Source organism: Balaenoptera borealis (assembly GCF_965194805.1).
Source record: "Balaenoptera borealis genome assembly, chromosome: 12".
In the NCBI taxonomy this organism is placed as follows: Eukaryota; Metazoa; Chordata; class Mammalia; order Artiodactyla; family Balaenopteridae; genus Balaenoptera; species Balaenoptera borealis.
Genome location: NC_138869.1, coordinates 15,587,269 through 15,607,328, shown reverse-complemented (window position 1 = coordinate 15,607,328; position 20,060 = coordinate 15,587,269). Strand labels below are relative to the sequence as shown.

The 20,060-nt window shown below is 44.5% G+C and overlaps 1 protein-coding gene across 7 annotated transcripts in view; it reads left to right on the top strand.

The window, feature by feature from the left end:
• The window catches only part of ITPR1 (inositol 1,4,5-trisphosphate receptor type 1), a 319,227-nt gene that overhangs the window by 268,206 nt on the left and 30,961 nt on the right, over nt 1-20,060 (top strand). For all 7 annotated transcript variants that reach the window (XM_082345342.1, XM_082345346.1, XM_082345344.1 and 4 more), the window contains 4 exons: nt 2,916-3,038; nt 8,449-8,624; nt 13,102-13,266; nt 18,638-18,833. In XM_082345342.1, the coding sequence (XP_082201468.1) occupies nt 2,916-3,038; nt 8,449-8,624; nt 13,102-13,266; nt 18,638-18,833 (660 nt within the window). The remainder of the gene's footprint in view (nt 1-2,915; nt 3,039-8,448; nt 8,625-13,101; nt 13,267-18,637; nt 18,834-20,060) is intronic.

The window sequence follows — 20,060 nt, the reverse complement described above, 5'->3', positions numbered from 1 at the left end:
GGAATTAAGACTACCTGATTGTTTGATTGATCACAGAATGGCCATCTCATCATTCCAAGATTTATGTTGCATTGTAGCTAATACCTTCTCTTACTTAGTATGTCTTTGTTTCAAAAGCAGTTTTTGTTTCGGTGAAGCTTAAACACAGCTATGGCTGTCAACTGAGAGATTTTAATTGGCTTCATAGCTTTCTGCTGGTAAGAGAAAAATTGAAAGTAATAACTGAATTAAACATGATTTGCATATTTAGGAAGGGGAGAAATGTACTCAGAAGTGCAATTAAAATGAAATATATTTTCCTCTCTATGTAGCTTACTTCTCTTCTAATAAATCTGCAGAAAAGATTTCTCTGGCTTATTCATGAAGCTCCTCTTCCTTTTCCTGAAAGTATCACAGAGAATCATTTGTGCTTTGGAGAATCTGTAGCTAGGGCTCAGGTACACAGTAAGGTCTGTCTGAGACTCGGATTGCTTCATCTTTTCTTCTGCAAGTATTAAGATACTCAGGTCCTGTGCTCTCTTGAAACCCTCTTCCCTGCTCTCCTCAAAACACACACACACACACACACACACACACACACACACACACACACCCATTCTGTGCGTTCACATCCTCTGTCCACTGTGCCTCTCTGACATCTTCTCCTGAAGATCCTGGCCCCAGTGACGAGAAAACTCTGGGCTAAGAAAACTAGAAGGTAGTGAAAGGAAATTGAGGCAGAGTTGCATATGCTGACACTTTGTTATGTGGTATTACGTGGAGTTTACCCTCATGGTTATGACACTCATCAGAGTAGAGTGGGAAATTCTCTTGCTATATGCACGTGGAGTCCAAGTCCTCAAGCAAGCCCCGGTTCCTTAAAAACAAACAAACAAACAAACAAACTAGGGAAGAGGGTTACCAAGAGATGCCCCGGGTGCAGTTATTTAAATCGCCCTTCCCATCTGGGATCATGGTACCCTGTCTTCTTGCACCTGCGTAGATACCCAGTTGACTTGAAGGACGGAATGTTTGTTCATATTCAGAGTGACACCACAATTTAAGTACAATGTTAGCCTTATAAATGTAAGATTTGTGAACTGTCTGCCATAGTTGAAGACCATCATACAGCAGCTACTCTCACACTTAGTATTGAGAGCTCCTCTGAAGAGAATTCTGGCTTACCCATCACTGAGCCCTGCCATCTCCTGCCTTTGTCTTTTAACTTCTCAAGAGCCTGTTACACATACACTGATGTGAGGCGGATTTTGTCAATTCCCGTGAAACCATCACTCAGCTTCAACAGTTTTCAGCCCTTTGCCATCCTTGCCATGTGTCTCTTCTGTGCTCTCTGGAGTTTTCATATTCAGATCAGAAATGGGCTTCAGTCCCAGAAGAAACACCAATAGCCATTATCTACAGAGCGGGTGATTTCTCATCTTAAATTTGCTTTGGCAATTAACTTATGAAAAAGTCATTCATTAACTATAGGTGGGACTGATTCCTGGTCGGCTCCTCCATTGAATGGTGACGTGAGCCGCTTAACTTTGTCCCTGTCACTGAGCCCAGCGGGTCTCTGAGCTGGGGAATGAGATCTCCATGCCTTTCGTCCTCTGCTGGGCCTCAGTTTCCCTCATCTATAAAATGAGATCTTTTAAACTAGATGATGCCTATAGCTCTAAAACTCTACAGTTTGGAAACATGGCCTCTTACCAAGTACAAACATGAGATGAGCAGTTATTAAATTATCCAGGGCTCTGTGTAATTCTGCCATAACTTTATTTTGGATAGAAGTTTCCAAAGGCTTGGCTACTGCTATAGGCATCGTTGGAGAGTCACTGGATTTGTCACTGGCTGCTGTCCTAAAGTTAAATGATGACTTCATTGGGAAAGAGACATAACACTCTAGAGATCCATTTTCACATACTCCACACTTCTCTTCGGAGGAGCATCATGTTGAATGAGACTGTCTTTTGGAAACTTTGCCTGTGGCGTGGAGATGGAAATGATTCCTGCCATATCTGTTTTTGAGCATCGTCCTGAGCGTAAGGCACCACTGAAGAGTTCAGAGGAGAAGGAGGCAGCAGGGCACACAATGTGGTCACCGGCTTGCTCTCCTAATGCCGAGATGCAGCCAGTGTGGTATCACCTGTCGGTAACAACGGATTGAGATGGCAGCACTGCCTAAAGGGTCTCTCGCCCTCTGTGAGGGCTTTGGTGCCGCATCCTTTCTCTACCGTAGCCTTTGGAAATAGGAGCCCCGCTTCTGACCGTCCAGGCAGAACCCCCGCTCCTGGTTCCTCTGCCCCCCCCCCCAAGAGTGATCTCCAGACTTCAGGAAAATGGCAGATGACCTGGTGTTGGGAAAGGGATCATTATCTTGCTTTCAGTCACCAGTGAGTTGGTGAAGAATTTCGAGCAATGGGAGAGTGTGGAAGAGGTAACGTTGTTCCTAGCCTGGGGCCCAGCTGGGCCAACTCTGAATGCTGTGTGTCCCCCACCCCCGAGCCAGCGCCCCCCACTTCTCAAAGTCTCATTGAATTTTCGGGTCTCCTTAGGCATCTCATCCAGTCCCAGCGCCCCAGGGGGAACTGAGGACGCGGCGCATGAACCCTGGATAACCCCCAAGATTCCATAACTGATGGTGTTGACAGGGGCTTGCAGGGTTTTTAGGTGCTCCAACTTTTCCCCCTTCTTCTCCTCCTTATCCCCCAATACATCTTTTGTTCCAGTAAGTACTCCAAACAGAAACAAACCCAATCTGGTGTTGTTCTGAGCCTATGAGTCACCTTCAAAACAAACGATCGTTTTTACTGTTGTGGTAAAAACTGGGAACAAAAGTGGACTTGTCGGGGCGGAGCGGGAGGGCCGTGTGGATCCCGAGCGCTCTGGCTTGCAGTCTTGAACCTCACGGGGCTCTGTCCTTGTTTCCACAGCCCAGCCCGTTCTGTACTGGTGTGCCCGCAACATGTCTTTCTGGAGCAGCATTTCATTCAACCTGGCTGTCCTGATGAATCTGCTTGTGGCATTTTTCTACCCATTTAAAGGAGTCCGAGGAGGTACCACCCATATCTTTAATTTCAAGGGAAATTCCAGAAGCAGCAGGAAGGCTGTGACTGGCATCTTAAACGTGATCCCTGGAAGTACTGGTGCAAGTTATGGGATCCCAGTTACCCATTTTCAGACAAAATGAGAGTGTAGCTTTTACCACGGGTTTATTTTTAAATCTAACTTGAAATAATATAAATTGTATGTCCATATTTATTTACCAGGAAAGAAAGAGAAGAAGCTGGATACGGTATTAAAACTGTAAGAGTTCATCTCAGTCAGCCTCCTTGTTTTGTATGTTAGGAAACTATTTGTCAGAGAAGCTGAGAGATTTAGCCAAAGTCACACAGCCAGTTAGCGACCGAGCTAACCCTAGCACGTGGATATTTTGATGCTCAGTCCAGTAGATTCTTTTTTTCCCATGCCATACTTGTGAAATTGATTTCAGACTAAAGAATTTGTAAGAAATCTCTGGAATTTTTTTTTTTTTTTTTGGACAAGAAGTAGGGTGAGGCAGGGCTTGGGTGACTGCAGACTGCACATCCTTGGCTGTTTAGTCTCTTAAGAGCTACATGCCATTATTCACATAATGAAACGTGCTGTCCATGGTCTTGATGGATTTCCCCCACCACTGTCTCCTTCCACTCATCTGTATGCAATTCTGCACATTTTGCTGAGAAAAGGCAAACCGTTCAGGAGGGGCACTTTTCTGTTTGGGGCTCCTTGGTTTGCTTAACAGCTCTCTGGAGACATTTACGCCTGTGGGGTTCTGGGGGTTGGCGGAAGCTCCTCTTCTGTTAAACATCTACGGCCTACTTTTCTGACACCTGCTACAGCCTCCTGGGAGGCCTACTTTTCAGCTCAATTTCTCATCAGAGCTTTTTGGCAGATCACCTCCCATATATATGTCACAACCTGCCAGGAGCCACCTTGTGTGAAACATAATGGGATGAAGAGCCCAAAAGTAAGACCCAAAAAAAAAAAAAAAAAAAAAAAAACAGAAACAGTGCAGAGGTAAATTCCAGGCTCAGCTCTGGATTTAATAATGCAGATGTCATAAACGTAATGGAAGTAAATTTAAGGTCAGATTTGAAAGTGGTCATATGTTCTATGATGCGTCTAACTTACTCATTTGAGGCGTCAGCTTTTCTGTTTGGCCTGAAGCTATGTTGAAGGCTCCATTTAAGTGATTTTTTTCCCCCCAAAAGCAGTACTTAAACACAAGCCCAAGGGGCATTTTCCTTTAAAATGCAATATCAGGAATCGTAAGTGTCCTTGGCTGCAAAGTTGGGCAGGTTCACAGGGCTGCAGGGTGTTCCCCCTGGGGGGTGTCTGCCTTCATCAGGCTGCCAGTCAGCAGAGGTAAGAGTGCAAAGTGGTCAACCAGGGGCTTAGGTGGAAGGGACAGAGCCCAGGCCTCTTTTCACCTCTGGGGAGCTGTTGTGCACATCACAGCAGATTCTTCAGCTGTTACTTTGGATGTGTTTTCATTTTACCCTCCACTTCTTTAAAAATATTTAAAATTGATTTTTTTAATATATCTTGGCCATTTTCTTCACTGGTCACTTGTGGCAGTTTTGAGGCCAGTGCTGGGGACGGTTCATTGACACCTCTCTCCTCTTCAATGATAAGCCTCATCCAGTGGAACAGCTAGATTTACAAAGTCCAGATTTCGTGTCTAGGCCTGGCTCTGCCACTCACCTGCCACGTGACTCTGGGCGAGCCACTTCAATTAGTTCTCCTTATCCTCTCTGTTAAGAGGTGCTTAAGTTGAGCCAGTAGTTGTGAAACCTAGGTGTGGATTTGGAAATTCCTGTAGAGGTCAGGAGAAGATAGTTGCTGACCTAGTCAGGATCTCTGGAGCATCCTGTTTCTTGCCCATCTAAGTTCAAGAACTACTGGATGCGATGTTTCTTAAAGGTCCTTCCAACTTTACAGTGGTGGCACTCAAGGTGGCATCAACCCTGGCTGATCTGTAGAAGTCCAGGCTTTCTGTTTTGGCAGCATTGGCTTTAGAACTTCATGCAGATAGACTCAACAGAAAATGTAATTAGATGTCCTTGGAGAGAGCAAGGTTGATGCAACCTAAGGAAGCCCTTTCCATTATGCAGTGACTGAGATCACCTCAAACACATCCACTCACTCAGAGGGATTTATTTTTTTCTTTTGGAAGATGTGTCGGGGGCATCTTCTATACTCACTGTTGACCATCTTCAAGAGGAGGGTTGTGTTAGCCCTGTCTAGAAACAAAATCTGATTGGTTACCTGAAAGTATTTCTTTGAGAGCAATATTTGTGCTCGTTGAATCCTGAAACCAGGATTTCCAAAATGTCCCTCTTGCAGGTGTGTAATGACCTTGCTATGTGTGCCGATGTGGCTCTGTGACTTCCAGGGCTTGTGGCTGCCAAGGACACGGTGGCCTTAAAAGCTCCTTTTTAGAAGTATCATTTTCCCCCTTTATTTCAGAACTGATGAGTCACAGAGTCTTTGAAAAGCATGAAAATTGGGCATCTTCAGATTCCATACTGAATTTGTAAACATGGCATGATGATTAAAGCACATAAAGTACTACTTTTTAAACTTTCTTACTGTTGAAATTTTCAAATATATACACAAGTAGAAAGAACAGTATAGTAAACTGCCATATACCCATAAGCCCAGCTTTAACAATTACCAACATTTTGCCAGTTTTGTTTCATTTGTACTCCTACTGTATTTTCTGCAAGATTTTAAAGAAGTCTAGACATCTTGTCGTTTTGCCCATAGATATTTCACTGTGCATCCCTAACTTCTAAGAATATTTTAAAATGTGTATAATCACCATACCATTATCATATCTAACAAAACCAACAGTAAATCATGTCATAGCCTGTCCATATTCATGTTTCTCCAGTTGTCTCAAAGAAGTCTTTCTATAATTGTTTCTTTGGAATCTAGCATTAATTTTCACCTCTGTTTTTATAGTGGGAAGACAGCAGGTTTTTATATTGTCCCCTTCAGGATTTGAGCACATGTGTTGTACTGGTCACATTTATTACACTGAGCTCTTAAGAGCAGTTTAAGATGATAATCAAGCGCTTAAGAAAATGAAAGGCAAGCCACAGGCTGGGAGAAAATACTTACAAATCATACATCAGACAAAAGGCTTATATCCAGAATGTATAAAGATCTCTTACAACTCAACAATAAAAAGATTACCCAATTAAAACAGTGGGCAGAAGATTTGATCAGTTACTTCACACAAAAAAGGACATATGAATGGCCAAGAAGCACATAAAAAGATATTCAACATCAGTAGTTATTAGAGAAATGCAAATGAAAACCACCATGACATGTTACTAGAAACCTACTAGAATGGCTAAAATTAGAAAAACTGGCCATACCAAGTATTGGTGACAATGTGGAGCAAGTGGAACTCCCATATATTACTGATGGGAAGGGAAAATGGTACCATCAGTTTGGAAAACAGTATGGTTAGGTCTTCTAAAGTTAAGCATGTACTTAGGATCCCAAAATCTACTTCCATGTTTTTGTCCAAGAGAAGTGAGAACATACACCCACCCCAAGATTTGTACTTGGTCGTTTCCAGTAGCGTTATTTGTAGCAACTCCAAACTGGAAACAACCCAAATATCCATTAATTGTTAAGTGGATAAATCAATGGTGGTATGTTCATATTACGGAATACTACTCAGCAATAGAAAGAATAAACTATTAACATACACAATAACCTGAATGGATCTTAAAAATTTTGTTAAGTGAAAGAATTAAAAAGACTACCTACAAATATGATTATTTTTCCCATTCCATGAAATTCTGGAAAATGCAAAGCTACAGTGGTAGAAAGCAGGTCCATATTTGCCTGGCATTGGAGATGGGGGAAGGCGTCAGTTGCACAGGGCACAAGGAAACCTCTTAGGGTGATAAAGTTGTTTATATCTTGATTGTGTTGGCAGTTGCATGAGGTCATATGACCGTATACACTGCCAGAAGTCATCAAAGTGTGCACTTAAAACGGATGGATTTTTTTTTTTTTTTTTTAATGATAGTTAAGGACCGTTCCTCCGGGGGCGTATATACTCCTGGTATATGCTGTGTCACCTTAGGCAAGATAACGTAACCCAAGATTCCGTTTCCTCTGGAGTAAAATGGAGATGATAACAGCAACCTCATAGGGTGATCAAGAGGGTTAAATAAATGATAATCAGCGTAAATGGCTTAATACAATATCTAACAATTGTTAAATGCACAGCAAGGGATGCCTAGACCCCAATATGCACTTCTTCCTGAATTTCTGAGACGCTTCTGCCTCTTGGTGCCCATTCCTAATCAGGTTTACCTTTGAAGGATATCCAAAGGGAAGAGGTAGGTGGCTGGGGTTAGGGGGACAGTTTTCAGAGAGAAAGTGAGTCTCAGCAGGTGTGGACGAAATGAACTAGGGCAGCCAGCAGGCTCGTGGAAGAGCTGGAACCTGCCAGGGCGCCTCTTTCCCGGGCGGTGCTTCAATCCCAGCAGTTCTGGAGAATTGAAACTCCTTTATATAAGTGGCCTTAATCATGTAGTGCTGCTTGTTTACATCTGAAGGAAACTCAAAATGTGACAGCATTTGAAATAGGGGTGTTTTTTTTTTTAATGAGTGTTTTACAGAACCTTATTTTTAGCCCTGTTGGCTCATGTTATATAACCAAGCCGTCTCGTGGGACACTCTAAATAGAACTTGCAATAGCAAGAGATGACAAAAACTGGTATAAGCTCTTTGACTACAAGGATAATCTAATTGTAGGATGATGCTAATGATAAGGAAGTTGCCTTCCTCCTTGCCTTGAAGAAATCTGATGCAGGCAGGGGACCTGCAATTTTCCTTAGCATACTTTTAATAGAAATTAGAAGTTTATTCTTCCAGCTCACCTCCCCTAAGAGTGAAGTGTGACACATGTATGAGTTTTGCTTATGGAACAAACTCATTTGATGGGTGCCTACTGGGTGCCCAGTGCCTCCCTTGGGGAATTTGGAGTCTGGTAGGGATGGGGTTTAGGGTGGGGGTAGTGACCGCTAGAGAACAGTGTCCCATAGGGATGACCAGGGGTACAAGAATCAGAGAAGGAAGGAGCACCTGGCATGTTTTGTGAGGAGGAAGGGCGTGGAGGAGACTTCCTAGAAGAGGTGACATCTAAGCTAAGACTTAACATGAATGGGAAAGGGAGAGAATTTCCCAGGTAGAAGGAACACGTATCGGTAGAAGGCTTGCAGGTAAGAAAACATGGATGTGATGGGTTACGTCTGGGGCAGAGAACTGGACGTGAGGGTTGGGACATACAAGGCCAGAGAGGTGGTTGAAGAAAATGACGTTAAACCTGTTTTGGTCTGTCACCTGTACCCGGTGAAAGCTCTGATCTCTGAGAGCCCTGCCTTGTCCTTCCAGGAACCCTGGAGCCACACTGGTCAGGGCTGCTGTGGACAGCCATGCTCATATCTCTGGCCATTGTCATCGCCCTCCCCAAGCCCCACGGCATCCGGGCCTTAATCGCTTCCACAATTCTCCGGTTGATATTTTCGGTCGGGTTACAACCCACATTGTTTCTTCTGGGAGCTTTCAACGTAAGTATGAATACCTTCATCGCCACAGTTTTGTTTACATACAAGTAGGAATGCCTTCCATCCTCCCCAGAATCTTGGCCTGTGCTTCCAGCGCAGAAAAATATTATCTGGGTCAACTCTTAAAATAGCAGAAGCAAAGGAGAGCTGCAGGTGGCCGTCCCCCTCTTCCCCTTCTCACAGGACGGTGGACCTCTTAACGTACTCTCCGGGCACCGACAGTCTCATTTTCAGGGAATATTCCTCTCAGAATTAGGCAGACAAAGGGAGAGAAGTTGAGGTCTGGGCTAGTTTTGCCAATCAGGTCAAAGGTGTGCTAGGACGAGAGATTTTAGCCAGTAAGTCAAATGACCGAATGTTAACACAGCACCCACTTCTGGTGAGGACCGCAGAGAAGCAAGAGGAACTGTTGACAGAGATGGAGCTGGTGGAGAGGTAAGAAGAGAATCAAGGAGAGTTACCTCAAAGTCAGTAGTGACATTTGGAAATGCTATTTCACCGCTGTGGACGGGTAGGTGCCAACTCCATCTGTGGAATTCCTAGGAAATGGACACAACTGATATAAAGCCATAATTTGGAGAGGTTTCCTGGTTAAAAAAAAAAAAAAAGGAAGGAAGGAATTGGGACATGTGGGGATCTAAAACTGCCTTCCAGAGGTTTCTGCCCTGAGTGTATAAGGAAGCTAAGGTCACTGTTCAAAAATGGAAGTGATATTGCAAAAAAGGTGAATCCAGTAATTGAGGGCAATCATAAGTGTCCCCAAATGGCTGTTCAGATGGCAGCGGCAGCAAGGGCGCTAGGAGAGAAGGAGGACAGGGCTGAAGTCTTGTCTTAAAGAATGGAGACAGTGGGGCCACGAAGCAGGGATTGAGAGGAGCGTCTTCCCCATAGGCCACAGCAGCGAGGGGAGCCCGGACCTTCTCAGGAGACGACCAGCTGTTGAGTTTCGCCTCCTCTGTGGCTCATGTACTGACGTGTAGGGCCTGATCCTGTGCAAGGAACCTGGGCCCTGAATTTCAGGAAGACGCACTGGGCCTTCATCCTCCAGGTCCGCGTGTTCCAAGTTGATAAATCTTAGGTGAAAAGAGCGTTCCTTGGTCAAATCAATGTGCGAAATGCTGGGTTAAGCAACATGAAAGGTTTTTCACGGCAGCATTTCTGAGACTTTAACATGCTGATACGGGTTATGAATCTGTAAGAAAGGGACACCGGGTATTCGTGTTTCCCGAACTTATTTGCCCACATTTTCTGTAAAGTATCACTTGGAATTACTGTTGTATAGAATATAGGTTGGGAAATTCTATTCCCAATAGTGGGAAATGATTCAGGGTTTTTGAGCAATTCAGTGGTTGAGAAAATTCCCTTGGTAGTGGCATGAATATACACGGATTTGAGCACGGGGGGTGGGGGACCACTTAGGGCCTCTAGCAGGGCTTTCGATTACGTGTGACAAGCCTGCGTCTTGGTCATAACGGAGAAGAAGGAAGGTACAGATGTCAGAGCTTCAGAGGGAACAGTGACACATGGTGGGCGTAGGGTCTGAGCCTTAAGCCTGAAAGCAGTGCAGGGCTTGGTCTGGGTCCTTTTCTCCAGGCAAAGAAGGTATTACTGTCTTGACTGGGTGATGAAGGAGGCAAGTATAACTCCAAATTTTTAGTCACGGGAGGCTGGGAGAAGAATGATGCCTCCAGCTAAAACGAAGTCATGCAAGACCTGGTTTTCAGGGTGAAAATAGACCAAAATTGTTGGCTCACTGGGCTTGAGGTAACAAGACAAGCTATTAATGTTGGGCCTGATGTTTGGAAATGCGTGACCAGAGTGACAGAGCCACATCAGCATTGAAGCAGGAAATGCAGGCTTCACCTGCAGTGAGAGGAAGCTTTTCAAGAAAGAAATACAGGAGAAACAAATTAAAAAAAGGAAAAAACACTCAGTATTTCAGAGGTTGTCTTCTGCGAGTTAATTCTTTTGTTTCTCTGGCCTTTGGTCATTCCATAGTTTTCTCTTTAACGTAAATCAGTTGGGGGGAAGACTCCATTTGGATAATTAATGACCATTCATAATACCATTAGCTGGGGGGGAAAAAGCTGAAACAGTAAACAATTATTTAGAGGGGATAAAAAAAGAGAAACGTTCACATGGAGCAATGGGAGAAGAAATAGCAGCTGTGGGCAACACCGCGAAGGAATGTTGGAGATCTGAGAGCTGGGGAAGCAGCCCAGGGTGGTATCCTGGCAGCCACGTGCAGGGAGGGTGGTGAGAAGGGTGCTGCAGGAGCTGGGGTTGGGTGCTAGGAGTGGACAGGGCAAGACGGCTGTGTGTGCCCTGGAGAATCGCTGGGGACGTGGGGAGAGCCGCTGCAGTAGAGAGCTGGGACCAAAAGCCACATCTGACACTAACCAAAGTGGGGTCCGTAGGAAGTGGGGACAGCAGACGAAGACCATGAATAGGAGACAGTTGCTGGTGAAGCGACAGAGAAGATGGGGGCAGAAGTTAAAGGGCAGAGTGGACTCAGGTGAAGTGGATTGCTCTGTTGTGAATACCGCAGGTGCCTGGGCTTGTGTGAGGTCCTGGAATGTCGACCAGAGCGTGACCTTTTTTTTTTTTTTTTCTTCCTCTCTGAAACCCCAGCAACACAGTTCTTTCGGAATGAATGATGCTTTCTCCCCCTAAAAAAGATCCTACACTGGCAAAGGTTAGAATATTAGAAGAAAAAGACCTGGTGGGTTGAAAGGTTAGCCTGTCTGAGAAAGCCGAACCTTCTCCGTGGGTGTTGGCTTCCCCCCTTATCTGATTGCCGAGAAGCTCGCTTGCACTGACCCACCAGATTAACTGGCACCGTTTCCCCAGCACCTGTGGCCAAGCTAGCTCGGGTAGCAGGAGATGGTTTTACCAAGTGCAGCCGAAGCGCATTCTCTCCACCTTTCTCCTGATTCAGGTTTTTCTAGCAGCATGTTGCTATAGGCAGACTTCAGGCATGGGGTTTCTCTCAGAAGTGGAACTCTGTTATACAGTAGGTCAGCCTTCAGTTGCAGGGGTCAGAAAACCTAATCCACGCTAATATAAGCAAAGGAGAAAATGTGCCTGAGAATCTAGCGCCTGGCTTCAGGTGTAGCTGAATTCAGGAGGCTAGACAGTAGCGTCAGGGCTCAGTTCCTCTCTTTTGGTTCTGCGCTGGTGGTACCCTTGGGCTCCATGGTAATGCAGGATGGATGCCAGCAGCCTCAGAGCTCACTTACTGTCAGGTAGGTCCGAGGTCAGGGGTAAAGAACAAAGTTGTCTTACGCTGCAGTCCCAGGAAAGATTTCAGTGGGTGTCATTGACTCCATTTGGTCACGTGCTTATCCCTGAACCAGTTGTTGCCAGGGGATTGCCATAATTCTGACTGGCCAGGATGGAGCCCCACCCAGACCTCAAGGACCTATACATGGGAAGGGATGGATGCCAGAGGAAAAATAGAAGTTATTCCCAACCCAAGAAGGGCCAAACGTTGGTACTTTACGAGGTCCCAGTGTGGCTCCTTCTGGGGGATAAGAGTAGTCTTCTTGGAGAGTGGGGGGGATCTGATAGTATAGGTTGGGAGGGAGACTTACCTTTATTCTTTATACTCTTCTATGCTATTGGGAAGAAATGCTATTTTACCATGTATATATGACTATTTCAAATATGAGTTTATGAAAAAGAAGAAATCAGGAAAATCACATTTCTTTGCTTATTAATAAGGTTACATACTTTTCATATATTGTTTTTTAACTTTTTATTGAGATGTAATTGACATATAATATTGTATTAGTTTTAGGTGTACAACATTTTGATTTGATATGTATATGAATTACAAAATGAATACCACAATAAATTTAACTTTCATCACCAAAAAAAAAAAAAAGAAGTTATTCCCAGAAAGGGGGGGCAGGGGAATAGAACTCATCCTGAAGTCACTTACTTTCCCCTGCCCACCCCAAGAGAATTCTCATTTTCCCTGTAAAATTAGGAGCAATGGGTGACAAGAAGTGGCTGCTTCTCATTAAATTGCAACCCTCTAATGCCTAGAACGTAACAGAAAGTTAGAAAACACTTTTAATCATGCTGATCACAGGGTTCGTGGATTGAGGTGACTTCTGTGTTTGACTAACTCATGTAAGGATGTTAGAAATGATTCATATCTCATCTTGAAAATCATAATTTCAGTATGTGTTAATTTTGTTTTTGTCACTTACAAATGCCACTTGATTAGTGTTGCACATGAAGTTATTTGACTGTCACATTAACTTGCAATATGCCTGAAAAGCAAAGTAATGAAATGACTTTGATCCGCAGAACAGTTCTCAGCGCCTTCGATGGGCCCTGGGTGCAAAAGGAAGCTTTTGTTTGGGCACAGGCGCCGAGAGACGCTTGGGGGCAAACTGCCCTCGGCTCTTGTGAAGAGTCTCGAGTTCGCCATGGTCCGTGCTTATCTGACTGTTGCTGTCATTGTTGTCAGGTCTGCAATAAAATCATCTTTCTGATGAGCTTTGTGGGCAACTGTGGAACATTCACCAGAGGCTACCGAGCCATGGTTCTGGATGTTGAGTTCCTTTATCATTTGCTGTATCTGCTGATCTGCGCCATGGGGCTCTTCGTCCATGAATTCTTCTACAGTTTGCTGGTGAGTTGCTGGTGTTGAAAGATGTTACACGTGGGCAGCTAGGAGAGCATCCTCTGTCCTTCCTCCCCTCACAGACCCCTCCTTTTCATGGTGACTGGTGTGCCTGGGCTAACGAGGTCCTAGCCCGCGCTGTACGCAGCGTTTGGGGCATCTGGAGAGGAAAGGTACCCAGGGAGCAGGTCAGCTCTCAGGAGCCCAGGAGGTGCCCGATCACACTGCGTGATCACGATGACAGATGATGCCCACCATCTAGATCAGGAGGTGTTGCCTCTATGTGCACCTTTGTTTGTCTTATTTCTTGGCCTCAGCCAGCACTTACAAGAAGAATGTTTTTGCGACTGTCACCTTCTGACAGTTCTCATGGGATCCATTGTCCAGTGAAAACATGTAGTGCCAACAAGAGCAGGAGCTATTTTCAAAGACCCAAGACCCACGACAGTGAGCTTGATAGATTTATTGATCCAGGAGGCCTTTTCAGCAGAAGTTGTGTTCCAGTCTGAGCCGAGTGCTTAAATGTCTTGATTTTCCATTATTTTCCTCCTGAGCAGGTTTTTAAATGACAGACCTCTATCTGCTTATTCTCCTGTCATTACAGGGAATCTTGACCTGTAGAGTTGTAGATAAAAAACCACTTCATTGTACCTATGTCAAATGACAGGAAGCGTAAAATTGACCTTTGTGCGAGCAAAACCGTCCATAAAGGGAATAGAAGAAGTATTAGAATGTTTCTGATGATTAAAAAATGATCAAGGCCTAAGTGTTGACTTAAGACAAGGGACTTGGGAACACCCTGGCAGTCCAGTGGATAGGACTCTGCACTTTCATTGCCAAGGGTGCAGGTCCGATCCCTGGTTGGGGAACTAAGATCCCGCAAACCGCGAGGTGCAGCCAAAAAAAAGAAACGAGGAGGGATTTACTTGCAAAAAGCAGGGCAAGGAAGACACTTCCAGGAGTTGCCGTCCATGTGGTCTCCGGGCTGGTGACTTAACTGCGCTGTGCCTCAGTTTCCCCATCTACGAAATGGGGAGAACAGTCCATTTCCTGGCAGGGCCATCATAGGGATTTTCTGCTACTTCGCGTGTCAGGGTCTGAGAACAGCACCGCCACAGAAATGCTGAGCGATGGCCAGCTGTTATTACCGTCTCTGTCATCCCGTCTCCCCTCTCCCCTCTCCCACCCAAACACCATAAAGAATGCAGCATCTAGGCCTCCAGGATTAGCTCCTTCCATTAGTGGTGGATGTCGGCAGGCTGAGGGATATGCATATGGATTCGTTTCCCTCATTTTAAAATAGGTCTGGCCGTACTTTGAGGTTTTAGGCAAAGAGGTCTCTGGATACACTTGTGATGGCCATTACGTGCCCTATTTTGGTCGCTCTCTATCAGAGATCTTTAGAGCTCTGTGTATATTTCTAAGCCTTTTTGTCTCATGCAGTAACACCCCTGGGTGGGGTTCCTGTTTGTGAGTCTGGGAGGCCCGAGTCCGGAACCTGACAAATTCCTGTCCTCTCTCAGTAGGGAGGCAGAGTTGAGTCGGGGTCTCTCCCACCCCTGCTGAGGGGGTCTCTCCCACGAGGTAGGGGAGTCCCCTTTAGACAGTGCCATCTCGCCTTGGCAGAGAATGACTTTTCCGACCATCTACATCCCGTTGGCTCTGTTTCCTTTTCTGTTCATCAAATCCTCTTCTTTTGGTCATTGGCAGTGCCAGCCGGTGCCAGAACTAGACGCGGTGGGTGTCATGGTGAGACGAGGCAGTGTCGTCCCAGCCCTCACGGGCCTCACAGTGTAGAAAAGAACAGTTACTGTCACTTACTGACTGTTCCCTGTGTGCTCTTTCTGTCCCCTCTCACGACCGCCTTTGAGGCGGACGAACTCTGCAAATTACCACTGGCGAGGTGGAGCCTGGTGAGGCGGGTCACCTGCCCAGAGTCGCACCGCAAGTCAGGGGCAGAGACCACAATAGCGACGCAGCTCTGTTGACTCCCGGGTCTAAGTGCTTAAGCACGGCCCTGAGCTGCCTTTCCTTTGAGCCTGTGAAAAAGCCCCTGCTCCGGTGAAACCGGTATTTCGCATTGCAGTCTGCATGCCTTGCCGTCCCTCACCCGTCACAGAAGGATCAGAGGAGCTCAGAGCTCCGGGTGATGTTACCTCGGCTCAGTGCACTTTGAGAAAGACTGACCAGGGTCCAGTGAGACCGGGGTTGGACGCTTCGCATAGGTGCTTCTGCGGGGTTTCTAAGCCATCTGGGTCTTGACTTTCTGTGACTTCAAGTGACGTGTTCCTTTTGGTGTCAAAAGCAGTATTTAACGTGTCTGTTGGGAACCACAGACAAAATACTGAAACCGTTCACATTATTCCACAAATGAGGACAGCCTGTGACAGGAGGGAATTAGAGAGAGACCTGTAGCAGGGAAAACCCACACGTCACGTGAAAGCTCTACACCAGCAGGGCGGAAAGGCAGAGTGGGCGACTGTGGCCTAACTGAAGTTCACCCCGAGACTGGCTGAACCCGGTCCCAAGCCTGCCTTCAAGTTGTGTCCTTAGCAAACTATTAACATCCCAAGATGAAAGTGTGCAAAGTTCGTTAGCAGGCAGGTAAGAAAAGGAGAAATTCAGAGTAAACGTGGACGTGTTCTAACGTCAAACAGTGACGTACTGGTTAACACACGAGCGTGATCCCGTGTTGTACCTGTAATGTTGGGAAAGGTTCAGAAGCATGATCATGCCCACTTCTAGTGAGAGTGCGCTAAAACGGGCCTCGTTCTCTAACAGTGCTAAGGATAAATTGGTACAGCCTTTCCGGAAAGCAGTGGAGTGATATCGTGAGTTATAATATTTGACCCAACAGCTCCATTTCTGGAAACTTGCCAAAAAGAAATAACTGGACAGGTATATATACAGGCACATGCAGAGGTGTTCATCACAGCATTACTTTTAATGATATATAATTGAAAACATCTTGACTATTTAAAAAAGGAAAAGACATTGGTTGAGTAGACTGTGGTTTTTTCCATATACTGGAATACTAGGTGATCTTTTTTTTTTTTTTTTTTGAAACTGACATAAGGTTTATTATTTTTTTCCTCAGAAAAAATTATAACAGAAACAAAGCTTAAAAACATAATGAAGTAAAACTTTCCTTAACAAAGATCCATGGACATAAAATGAAAAAGCTCTCAGAAATCCAAATAGATCTAATTGTTCTTTTTATTAAATATAGACACAGGTGGCAGCTATATTGCCCAAATTCAAGAGACTATAAATACCTCAGGACCATATTCGAATAATCTCTAGTCTAAAATGAGTGAAAGTACCAGAAGGAAGAGAGAAAAGGTATTGTCCAGAAAATCAGACCACTGCTTATTTTTAACCAGAGCTGTGATGATAGTTATTTACTTAGATTTGAAAAAAATATCTATTTTGATCACACCCTCACAGAGATTCTGAGTTTGTCAATCAGGCTATCATCCAGGCAGGTACTTTAACTAGGTGATCTTTTTGACATGAAAATGTTCATGATTCTTTTTACCAAGCAAGCGGACTATATGCCAGCTTATGGTATAATATTTTAGTAAAAACATGTATGCGTACGTTACACTTTTTTCAGTTATGTAGTAAGGTCAGAAAGAAAGAATTTGTTGAGTAAATGTCTATAGATATTGGAGTTATTAGTGATTTTTGTTTTTTTCTGTGCTTTTTTGTGTTTTCAAAGTTTTCTCCATTGAACTTGTCTAATTTTCTAATTAGAAGAAAGTTTTTCCTTATTATCAAGTGATATATGTCCCTTGTTTTAACATCAGAAATTATAGGTAAATGAAAAGGAAAAAGTTACTTGTCATTTCAGTGATTTGGGGGCTATATAATCTCTACAGTTCTTAGCCCCAGAAAACAAGTGTCATTTGTTGTCTGAAGTTGCTCTTACTTGCTGCTTCATGGTGGGTTGCTGGAAAATATTTAACCAACCTTAACAGCAACATTAGCCTTTGTACTCTTATATCGAATAAACGCCTCTTCCTTGCTTCCTTTTAAGTGTCCTCCTTTACCCGGTGCCCTTCACACTGGTCTCAGGACACAGACTGGCCTTATGGAGGCAGAGGGGCTAACTGAGCAGAAAATGAACTCAGACGTAAAATTCTAAATTGGAAGGGACTCGGAGATGAGCTAGTTCAGTCCACTGATTTTACAAATGCAGAAACTGAGGTCCAGAGAGGTCTCATGGCCCGATCAACAGCTTGCAACAAATTAAAAGCAGAGTCAGGATTCACACCCTTGTCCCCTGACTCACTTGGCTGTGCACAGTCATTCCCCAAAGCCACGGTGGAAGCAGGACCTTCAGGACAGGATCAGATGTCCACGCAGAGGCCATATTAAAGCCAGCCCCCCCAGGTCCAGAACAACGCCGTGCATCTCTTCTCTCATGGCTCTCCGCCATCCCTCCAGCCAAATATCTGAGATTGTAGTTCTTAGAAAACCAGCTGCTGGTCTCCCATACCTCTAAGTACCTCCAGGGAGCCTCCCTTTCTCATGAAGCCAAGTTCTTGCAAAGTGCAGGCCCCTTGGACAGAGGGCGCACCAAGATGGTGAACCCGCTGTGAACCGCAGGGCGTCTCTGCCCCAACCAGGGCCATAGGAAGGGTTTAGGCTTCCTGGCGTGCTACCACCGCCAGCGTCCCTGCTGTGTACTATCTGTGTGACCTTGGCCCAGCCTCTTCGTCAGGAATTTAATGATAATTACCATCGACTGTGGACTTACTCAGCACAGAAGTATGACTGTCTGCTAAGCACTCTATATACATTGTCTATTTATTCTTTACAATAAGTCTCTCTCCTCCAGTTTGCAAATGATGAAACTGAGGCTCCGAGAGGAAGGGGGTAGTGCCTGGTCCTGGTGGCAGCAAGCGGTTGAGCTGAGGTTTGAACCTCTGTCCACTCCAGAGTCCCTGCTCCCTGGCCTGGCCCATTGCAGGTCAGCCAGTCCCATGTCCAGAGTGGCTGGCCCTTAATAGAAGCTCAGTGGATAATCCCTAAATGAATACCAGGACCCTCATCCCTTTCGTCCCCCTTGTCCTCTGCAGCTCACTGGTACAGCCTGTATTTTCTCTATTCCCAAGACCTCTAAGCTGCACGTAAACAACCTGAAATTGCTCTTGTTTCCCACCCTCCTTGTCTATATTTGTTTTTCCTTATTTTTACCATCTCGGTTTTCACTGTTAAGACAGGCAAGCGTAACACGTTAAGAGTATAATGCTTTTGAGTTTCCGGAAGGGTAAATTCTTTATAAATCAAGTTGTCATTAGGGGATATGGATATCCATCTAATATAGAGGCTTCTTAAAATTGTCCCATTGTCGTCCTTTCGTTTGTTTTTAAAGCTTTTTGACTTAGTGTACAGAGAAGAGACTCTGCTTAATGTCATTAAAAGCGTCACTCGCAACGGACGGTCCATCATCTTGACGGCGGTCCTGGCTTTGATCCTGGTTTACCTGTTCTCAATAGTGGGCTACCTTTTCTTCAAGGATGACTTCATCTTGGAAGTAGATAGGCTGCCCAATGAAACCGCTCTTCCAGGTGGGTTTGGGATCTTCTGAGCTTTTTTAATGTTAAAAGAGTATTTCCTGATTACAACTGAACTAAAAATGATGACTTTGGCAGTGTAGGTATCTCCCTAACACTCAGAGTGTGAACTGAATACAGGGCTTAGTTTTCACTTCATTCAAAGGGCGGTATGATGTGTCAGTGCTAAGTGTGAGTGTCCAGATGCTACGTTGAACTTATTTACTAAAGTCCTATTTTAAACTAGTACAACATTTTCATGAAACAGTTTGACCATGTATATTGAAAGCATAGGAGTATGCATCCCTCTGGCTTGGTAAATCTACTTCTAGGAATTTATCCTTTAAAAAAAAAATGTAGAAACAGATGTGTACGGAAGTATGTTCATTGCAGTGTGAAATTGGAAGCAATCTCAACGTAAGGGAGTGTTTCATTAGAGTGTGGTTCATGCATGGTGTGGTGAACCCTGCAGATATGGTACGTCTTTATAAACCTTCATGGAAAAGTACCCAAGATATGGTAGGAAATTGCAGAAGAATAACTACAATAGGATCTGTGTAGATTTTTATTTTTAATTAAAAAGCTCATATGTCTTATAAAATATGGAAGAATATACCCCCAAACCGCAATCAGTGGCTGTCCCTGGGGCTTTTTTTTTTTTTTAAACAGTGTGCAAGTTTTACAGTGAGCTTATATGATTTTAATTTATAGAAAAAACAGAAGAGATTTCCTCTTTTGAGAGAGAGATACATATTCTTGAGTGATACCCAAGTGCCTTTTCCCTCAATTAAAATACTTGACACTAGTCAGTGAAATATTACTGGTTTTTCATCTGGTAGCCAGGCGCCCTGAGTCCAAGGAACAAACTAGGATTGTAACTAAGCCAGGCAGCCTTTTTCTCCCTCCCAAAAGCTGCATTCTTGGCATGTAACTCCAGCCTCCAAGTTGACACTAAAAATGACATTCACTGCCAACCATCTTAGGGTGCTGAACTAAACTGATCTGGACCTCAGATTTCCACTCCTGCTTCTCATGCAGACTTGGTATAAATCTTGCTGGAGTCTGTATGTTCAGTAGTATTTGTCGAAGAGTTTCAGCTGTTTGTCTTTAAAGTTGGAGAGGTGCTATTTAAGTGCGATATTTCTAGTAAGCTTACAGGAATTGACATTTCTGGCTTTTTTCCCATACAGATCACCAAATGAAAGTGTAAATTGCATCTCTGCTTTGAATTTATATGCAGGC